We start from the raw sequence: 9,638 nt of genomic DNA, 5'->3' as shown, positions 1-9,638 counted from the left end.
TTAATTTAATAAAGATAATAAATGATAAACAAAAATAAGATAATAAAATAAGAATAAGAAATAAAAGAGAATAGAAATGATATAATTATTATAAATATACATTGAATAAAAGAAATGAAATGAAAATCAAATAAAATTATATTAAATAACATAATAGAAGAAATAATCATTGTTTTAATTATTAAAATACTTGATATGTTAAAATATCAATATTATTAATATTTCTTTTTGTTTATTGAAGATAAAATAATAAATAATTTAATCATATTTCATTCTTTTATTTTGATTATTTAATAATTTTACCATCATTCATTCCAATTGATAATTCATGAATAAAAATATAATCATTGTAACTAAATAAAAAAATAAATAATTGTTTAATGGAAATTAAAAATTGTAATAATAATGATATTTCAAAAATTATGTAAAATTATTTATTCATTTTTATTCATTCATAACATTACAACTTTATTTTTATTTAATGATGTTTATATTTCAAATCAATAAATAAAAACAAACTGTTGTGTTAAATTATCGATAAATTTATTCATTTATTTTTAAATATTTTCTATTTCTTTTATTTCAAAAACACATTTTTTATGTAAAATTAAATGAAATCAATGTTTTTCATTTAAATAAAATATAATATGATGTATATTTTAAAAGTAAAGAAATGAAGTTATTTAATTCAAATGAATATGAAATGTTTTTACTAATAAATAACATTCATCAAATTGATAAATAATTATTACGTTTAATTACTTTTAAATACATAACAACTAAACTAAACAATGAGTATTAAACAAACTAAATTATTTATCCTTTGAAATACAAATGATTAAAAAGTATATTTTGTAAATTCAAAATGAAGAAGAATGTTTTAAAAGAAAATAATATTGCAAAATCAGAAACTAAAGAAATAAAATGAATATAATGAGAAAGTAATAAATAAGATATATTTATTATTAATATATCTGTATTACGAGACACAGAAGAATAGAATGAATATATCTGAATAAATGATTGATTATATTAAAAAAGAACAAAAAGAATTTTAAATAATTAATGTTATTTTGAATTTCAACCAGAATTTGCATAAAATAATATAACAATGAATAAAATGATATGGAATGTTTGTTCCAATATCAAATATTTAGAGACGTGTTTGTATTTTGTTAATTAAATAATATTGTTATATTCATAAAGAAGTTAATGAAGAAAAGAAGAAAACAAAAGAAGATAAATAATAACAAAAATTAATGGAATTTTTAATGGAATAATTGTAAAATAATAAATTTCCAATGTAATTTAATGAGTCAAAATGTTTATATTGTTATTATAATACAAAAAGCTAAAATGGAATTGTAATGATGATGACAATGTTAATATTATTAACATCAATTAATGTAGAATAAATGAAAAAGAGACACTCTTTATCATAATATTACTGAAGAAAAAGATAAAAAAGATAGAAACATTAAACAAGAAAAGAATAACAAAATAAATAAAAATAAAGAAATTGCAAAGAAATAAAAGAATGAAATACATAGAAGAAATTAGTTATAATAAATGAGAAGTTGAAATAACTGAGACTAAATAAATCATTCTTCATAAAAAATTAACAACAATAAGAAATGAAATAAATAAATAAATAAAATACTAAAATATTTGTATTTGTAAAAGAAGATATTGAATTTATTGACTAAGAAGAAACTAGAAAATAACATATCAGCAATATTCATCATAAAGAATAAATAATTAAAAAGATAATAAGTATGTATAATGATTGAATATCATTAGAAAGATGATATGATTATATTTCTACAATATGTTTGATAAAGTAATTTAAAAACAGTAAATAAATTAAATGAATTTTTATTTAAATTTATTTTGAATAATTTAATATAAAATATGATAGTTTATGTTTTAAATAAACAAGGATTTAAATAGAATGAACAATAAATGAAATAATTAATTAATTAATTTATGAAATATGAATATTAAATAATATTTTATTCAATGAAATATTAACTATTTATCATTATTTTTATTTCATTTTATTTAATTTGAATTATTTTCATTATTATTCATTTCATTAATTTATTAATATTTATTAATTTGAAAATACAACAATGATTCATTCTTTTTCTTGTTATTTATTTGTTTGTAAAAAAGAAGATATTTCCTTTTCCAATACAGTAAATACAACAAATTTTAATGCCATGATTATTGTGCAACGTCTTAGAGTCTTGTAAAGAAAATCAAATAAGTCATAGAAAATTTAATGTCATATAATTAAAAAAAAAGAAATGTCAATAGCAATAAATGGCAAAGAAATAATAATGATAAACGATATATCAAGGAAAAAATGGATTAGAAGATAAAAAATAAATAAGAAACAAGATAAATACAATAATAATAAAGATTATACAAATAACAAATATAAATGAATAACAACAAATGATATACAAGAAAGAATAAAAAGAATAACAAGTGAATGGAAAAAGGAGAATATTCAGAAATACTCAAAAAGTAAGAAGATAAAAGAACAAGATTGTATGATAATTAACAAGAAGTATATTCAATCAAAAAGAAAAAGATAATTGAAAAAACGAAAGAAGAAAATAAAAAAATACAAAAGGTATTGAAGAAAAAGACATTAAAACAAATGAAGCAGAAATTAAAAACAAACAAATTAAAGAAATGAAAGAAAGATGTAAAATTTCAAGAATAATAAATAACAAACAAAACATAATAAAAATACAAGAATAAATACAACAAAAGAAAGAAATAGAATTTTAATTGAATTGATGTATTGTTTTGCATTTAATTGGTTGAATAAGAAATTATATAAGAAATTAAGAAAGGAACAAATTGAAAGTATAATAAAAGCAATAAATATCAATGTCAATAATGAAAATAAATTTATTAAATATATTAAAATATCACATAAAATAAAAGAAAGTATTAAACAATACATTAAAGTGAAAGTAAATGATATAATAGAAGGAAGAGTAGAGTGTGATTCAATAATAAAAACATCATATTAAAGAATAACTCTACAGAAATTGATGAAGAATACCTTAACACTCTCATCAATAAAGTAAAAGAAATGAAAGTAGAAAATGTACAAACATTAATTACTACTTTCAAAGAAAAGAAGCTGACCGATTAATAATGGAAATTAATAATAGATGGATAATGTCATGAAGCAGAATGCATGAACTGCAAGATGATATGAAGATGATTTCAATGGTTATGCACCTCTATCTCCAAAATAAAATAATAGGAGATAAATTTGATGAAATAAAAGAAATCCTAAATAAAATAAATAGACTAGAAGATTTGGTCAATGAAATTGTACAGAATAAAGTGCAACATGAAATTAAAAGAATATGATAAAGAAGCAATAGAAAGAATAAAATACATAAAATATATGATGACAATGAATAAAGAATTAAATTTAATAAAAATGAAATAATCAGAATCAATACAAATAAAATCATTTTTGATTCTAACAAGAAAATTAGAATAAAGAAGAAACAACAAATGAAATATACAAAAATAACGATATTACTTTAGAATAATGAAAATCGTTATATGAAACACAGGTGATATTAAATAAAGGTAATTGGAAAATAAAACAAAACACCTCGTGGAATGAAAGATATAGAAATTATGATAATGTCATAATAACATTAAATGAATTAAATTTAAGTATAATGAGAATAAGTAACTGGAAAGCACCAGGAATAGACACTGTATATAGGTATTATTGGAAAAGAATGTCATCATCAAGAGAAATCATTCTCAATATCTTTAATGAATGGTTGAACTTCATTCAAAACATCAAATTAGAAATGGTAAGTTGAAGAACTTTATTAATCCACAAAGTGATATGAATAATGTCAATAATTATCGTCTTATCAGTTGTACAAATGTAATTATGAAAGTATTTACCTCCATATTAAAAGAAAAGATTCACAGAAGACTTAACATGAATTGTGAATCATTTAAAATCAGTAGCAACCAATTGGGATGTAAATTGCAATCTTTAGCTGCTAAAGAAGGAATAATAAATAGTTATATGATAAAGCAGCAGAAAGAAGAGAAATACCCAAAATATGTTGAGTCATATTATGACATTAAGAAAGCATATGACACAGTCAACCACGAATGGATAATTGAATCATTAAAATATTTTAATGTAGAGGGTGTCATCATTGACATGATTGAAAGTATGATGACTAGATTGAAGATATTCATCAGTTATAAATTTAATGAATATCTAGGTAGTATTAAATTAAATAGAGGAATTTTACAAGGTGATTCCTTATCAAATCTACTCTTCATCATACAGATGAATGTAATTTCTCAAATCATCGAAGAGAAATTCCCAAAAGCAAATCACACATTATATATGGATGATTTGAGAATAATGACGCAAAGTAGTGAAGAAATGGGAATAATCCACTGTGAAATTAAAGAAATAATAAGTTACATATTGAAATGAATGAGAAAAAGTCAGGATTGGTATTAAAAAACATTAAGGAAATACCAAATTGAATGCAGAACATCACCCTAATTGAAGGTGAGGACTTGTATAAATACTTAGGAATATGGCAATCTGATGAAATTGATGACACCTTCAATTGTAAAACTATCAAAGAAAAAATGAATCAGAAGATGGAAGAAATAAACAGTGATGAAAGTAGTAATAGAAGATATATTACTAGAATAAACACGGAAGTAATCAATATCTTCAGATATTCAATATCAGTTGTAAATTGGAAAATAACTGACCTAGACAAAATGGATTTGGAAATAAGAAAATATTTAAGAAAGGCAAAATACAATGGTGAAACTCCAAAGATAGGTTGTATGTCATTATAGAAGAAATGAAGGATTAATAAATATAAGAGACGAATATGTTATTGAATTAGTTAGAACAGTGATGTACTACTGTACCAGAGAATGTGAAATAGGAAATAACATATTAGAAAAGAAAAATAAGAAGAAAACAAAGAAATGAAAATAATAAAAGAAAAGAAATAAATAATTCCTTTGATGTTTATTATTCATGATTTATAATAAAACCAATAACTCTCAAAATAAGTAGATTAGTAAATGAGCTTAACATTAATTTAGTTTGAATTTAAAAGAAATAAATAATTATTTTCTTTGTGGTTAAAATAATTTATAATTTATAAACTTTTTCTTGAAAAGAACTTCCCTTATTTAATCTAAATTTAAACCAAATCAATTAAAGTTTTTCAATAATTCCAATGAGTTTGTCATTATCTTCAGTAGAAGTAAAACATAGTGTGTAATATTTAGGGACAATCTTATTTGTTGTATTATCCTTTTCAAAGCATTTGAACACACATCTATTTGAAGTTGCTTTTTTAATAGAAACAACTCCCTTTTGTAAATAACAGAGAACAAATGGAGACCCTGTAGCGGTATTTATAACATTTAGTTGAATTTTACCATTTTGTTTATTCTTAATCACACTAAGTGTTGCCTCAGACCCAAGGGCTCTCCATTCAGTACTAATGACTTTTCCTTCTTGATTTTTCTCTTGATACAAACGAGCAATCTTAATAACACTTTGCATTACGTATTCTTGGTTTTCATCAACCTTTTGTTCTTGAACTTCCATCTTAATAACTGGCTTAAATTCAGTTTTATTTTCTTCTTCTTCTAATTTATCATCATCTTTTTCAGTTGTATTATTGTTTTGTGATTGATTAAATGGATTTCCTAAATTAGAATTATTTCCAAAACTAAATGCATTATTTGTACTTAAACCATTATTAAATGAACCTCCTATAGTATTTTGAGTCTCTTCTTTAGGTTTTTCGTTATTTCCAAACCCAGTAGATATAAAACAATTTCCAAAATCGGCATGTTTAAACCCATTTTCTTGAACCTTTTTATCTTCATTATTTTCATTACCTTTTAGTCCAGCAAATAAATTATTTGAAGATTGTTCTTCTTTAGAAGATTCATCTACCTTCTTGTCAGTGGTTCCAAATCCATCAAATGAAAAGTTTCCAAAGATAGAAGTTGAAGTATTTTCATCTTTTTTCTTATCAGTGGTTCCAAATCCATTAAATGAGAATCCTCCAAAAATATTATTTGTTTGATTTTCTTCTTTTGGTTTTTCATTGCTCTTAGTATCAACAGTACTATTAAATCCATTAAATGAGAAATTAGTGAAAGGATTAGAAGCGGTGTTAGTCTGTTCTGTTGGTTTGTCATTGTCTTTTTTCTCATTTTCCTTTTGACTTGTTTTTTCAACACTCGAAAAAGTACCAAAATTGAATCCTTTTCCAAAATCAATATTTCCGAAAGAAAATCCATTTGATGTATTTTCAGATTTTGCTGTTTCATTTGTTCCAAAATCAAATTTGAATCCATCTTTTGTTACTTCAATCTTTTTTTCTTCAACTACTTTTTCATCTTCTAACTTTGCGGTAAGTGAAGGAACTTCTTTTTCTGTTGGAATTGTTGGAGCTTCAAATGAAACAAATTCACGTTTTTGTGGAGTATAATATTTATTTTCAAAAGGTCCACTTTGTGTATCTTCTTTTGTAACTTGTTGTGGTTGCTCTTCAACTTCTTTTTCAATCTTTTCTTCTTTAGGAGGTTCAGCTTGAAGCCCTAAACTACCAAAAGAAAAAGTGCCAGAAGCAAATGGGTTTGATTGGTTTTGTTTTGTCCCTGAGCCAAATGATGAAACCCCATTAAAATCTCCTTGTGATGGAATTTTAAAATCTGCAAATGTATTTGAAAATGCAGGAACAGAATTATTGTTCACATTTAATTCTACTGTCTTATTAGTATCTTTAGGTTTGTCTTCCCTTTCAAAAACACTTTGTCTAACTCTTTTTTGAACAGTAAATTCATTAAAATCTCCAATAGACAATTTTGGAGGTACAGAAATTGGTGCATTGAAAAGAGTATCACCAAATGAATCACCATCATGAGGATTATCTTTTTTGTTTACAAAAACAGTAAGTCTATGTCCATCGGCCTTTTCTTGAACAACAGGCTTTGAACTTCCAATAAGCTCAACAACAGAAGTTCTTTTAGGTTGTTTTCTTAAAACAGGGTTACTGTCTCCTTTAATCTTTTCAGTTGAATTTTCATTTCTCAAAGCAATACCTCCCCACAAATTCGGTTGTGTTTCTGGTTTATTTTCTTCTTCATGAATTCCAGAAAAACTTTCTTCTTGAATAGAAACTTCTTTCTTTTCATCTCTTTTTGATGCCAATATTTGTTGTTCAAGAAGAGATCCATTTGTAATTTGTTCCATTCTTTGTTCTAATTGTTTAGATGATTGAGGTGGGAAAAGAATATTAAATCTAGTTGCATACTTAGAAAATACAGATTGTCTACTTATAAATTTCGTGATTTTTTGTGATTTTTAGATTTAATACAGAGAATATGATCACACAAACCTAGATTTCATGACTGATTTTTAAGTTCTATTGATAAGATTAAAAGTGAGATAAAACTTTATTATTTCTTTTACTATTGAAAACTAGTTTTTGATAAATAACAAACTAATGAGTAACCCACTAGTTAAAATCACATTGAATAATTCAGTTAATTCTTCTAGTGAAACGATTCTTGATAATAAAATTGATGGACCTATTACAATTGAGCAAACTATGCAAGCAGTATTAGATGCACAAAACATTGTGAATTTCAAATTAACTGAAATATTAAAACAAAATAAGTAATTTGAAGGTATTTTTTTTTGTTTATAATTAATAGAAGATATTTTACATTAACAAAAGAGAGTTGGATAAGAAGAAGCTAATACAAGAAGAAGAAGAGATAAAATTTCAGTTAAAAATAATAAAATGAAAAACATCAATAAAAATAAGATTGAAGTTTCATTTCTATTTTTTTTTTTAATTAGAAAACTTTTTGTTTTACTCTAAAAACGAAAGAATAAAAAGGTTATTAGAACTTATTAATCAGTTAATGGTTGTTATTGTTCATTGCCATATGTACTTAACAGAAGATCCTGAGTTACTTGCTGAAGTAACAACAATGGTTAATGCTAGTAGAAAAGATCCTGGTTGTATTTCATATTCATTTGTAAATGAAGTGACTAATACAACTCATTATATTATGATTGAAGAATGGGAATCACAAGAAAAATTAGATGCACATATGAAAACAACTCATTTTGCTCAATTTATTAATTTTATAAAGAAAATTTCAACTAAAGAATCTAACATTGAAGTGTTAACTGCAACTAAAGCTTAAAAAAAAAATTAATTTTTTTTTTACTTTTTATTTAAGAATATTAAAGAATAACTTTAAAGACAATATCACCTTGTAACATATTTATTGATTTATTTCCATCATTTTTAAAACAGACATAATAAGGTGTTTGTGAGTAATTTGGTATTAAATACACTTTTTTATATTTTATAAGAAATGAATTATCATCTTCTATTTCTCTTAAAATTAAAATTGGTTGATATGTTAATAATTCATTTTTTTGAATAGAAATAAAAGTTGTAGGTGTTTTGTTAAGAGGTTCTAAAGAAGTTCTAAAAGAATAATTAAGATTATATTCTTCTAATGTTGTAAAAATTTGCATATTTTTGTATTGTAAAAAATTTACATAAAGATCTCCATAACGATGTTTATTTTTTAAAAATATTCCACATTCTTTTAATATAACAAGAGAATTTTGTGTTATATTAGGTAAATGTAATTGTTTAATATTTCCATTTGGTAATAAAATTGAATAATTATTATCTTCTAAAGTAAATACTGAAGTATAAACAATATCTCCTTCAATAACAAATTGCGGTGATGGTTTAATTTCAATCATAAAATAATATGTTGTAATAAATTTTTTAATTTTTATAATATCTCCTTGTTTTACTCCTTTTTCTATAAGTATTTTTTCATTTCTTTCATTTTGTTTTGTTTCTATTTTTCCTTTTTTAAAATCAAAAAAAATTTCTTTACCATTACAACTTTCTTCTAATGTTATTTCAAGAGTAATTTGTTTTATAATACCATTCCCTTGTCTTTCTAATTCTATCATTTCTTCATTATTAATTATTAAAGTCCCAATAGGAAGATTTCCACTAATAGAAAAAGAATTAATTTGTATTGGTTGATATTCATATGAAATTTTTTTCATTTGAATATAAAAAAAAATTTTTCTTTTTATTTTTATTTTTAGTATTTTTATTTATTTTAACAGCGAAGAGATGGGATTAGTCTCTCTCCTGAGCAAAGAATAATAGAAATCAATTTTGTCAGTACTTAATTAATTGTTTTCGTTATTTTTACAAAAGAAATACATCTTGAAAGAAAGACAGCACTGTCTTCTTTAGTTAATCTAACGATGGAAAAAGTAAATTCATTAATTTGGATGACTTAATCAAACAGGATGTCCAAAGAACCAACAAGAAAAAACTTAAAGTTAGTGTTTCTCGACAAAAAAGAAATATTCCTTCAAAGGCAAGGTTGAGTTGTACATCAAAAGACGTTGTGACAATCCCCTATTTGAATGAAGTCTCATAAAAGAATGTAAATTATATTTACTTAACCAACTATTCCTGACAAAATGTCTTATATGACTATTTTTCTATTAC

General features: G+C 23.0%; 3 protein-coding genes across 3 annotated transcripts, besides 3 other annotated features; 1 reads left to right on the top strand and 2 right to left on the bottom strand.

Annotated features, from left to right (window-relative positions):
- The first annotated feature begins 2,183 nt into the window (after positions 1 to 2,183).
- Positions 2,184 to 2,791: a repeat region.
- Positions 2,356 to 5,028: a repeat region.
- Positions 5,029 to 5,263: 235 nt separating this feature from the next.
- EHI_085060 (uncharacterized protein) lies at positions 5,264 to 7,321 on the bottom strand (the record flags this gene model as incomplete). Its single annotated transcript, XM_647050.1, has 1 exon — positions 5,264 to 7,321. The coding sequence occupies one exon, from the start codon at positions 7,319 to 7,321 to the stop codon at positions 5,264 to 5,266; it is 2,058 nt and encodes a 685-aa protein (XP_652142.1).
- A 677-nt stretch (positions 7,322 to 7,998) lies between these two features.
- On the top strand, positions 7,999 to 8,286 carry EHI_085050 (uncharacterized protein; the record flags this gene model as incomplete). The annotated part of the gene is made up of 1 exon (XM_647051.1): positions 7,999 to 8,286. The coding sequence occupies one exon, from the start codon at positions 7,999 to 8,001 to the stop codon at positions 8,284 to 8,286; it is 288 nt and encodes a 95-aa protein (XP_652143.1).
- A 40-nt stretch (positions 8,287 to 8,326) lies between these two features.
- EHI_085040 (uncharacterized protein) lies at positions 8,327 to 9,181 on the bottom strand (the record flags this gene model as incomplete). Its single annotated transcript, XM_647052.1, has 1 exon — positions 8,327 to 9,181. The coding sequence occupies one exon, from the start codon at positions 9,179 to 9,181 to the stop codon at positions 8,327 to 8,329; it is 855 nt and encodes a 284-aa protein (XP_652144.1).
- A 64-nt stretch (positions 9,182 to 9,245) lies between these two features.
- Positions 9,246 to 9,321: a repeat region.
- The last annotated feature ends 317 nt before the right edge of the window (positions 9,322 to 9,638 follow it).

Source organism: Entamoeba histolytica, genomic scaffold (genome assembly GCF_000208925.1).
Source record: "Entamoeba histolytica HM-1:IMSS scf_1104750517595 genomic scaffold, whole genome shotgun sequence".
In the NCBI taxonomy this organism is placed as follows: domain Eukaryota; phylum Evosea; order Mastigamoebida; family Endamoebidae; genus Entamoeba; species Entamoeba histolytica.
This window is presented reverse-complemented; position numbering and strand designations above follow the sequence as displayed.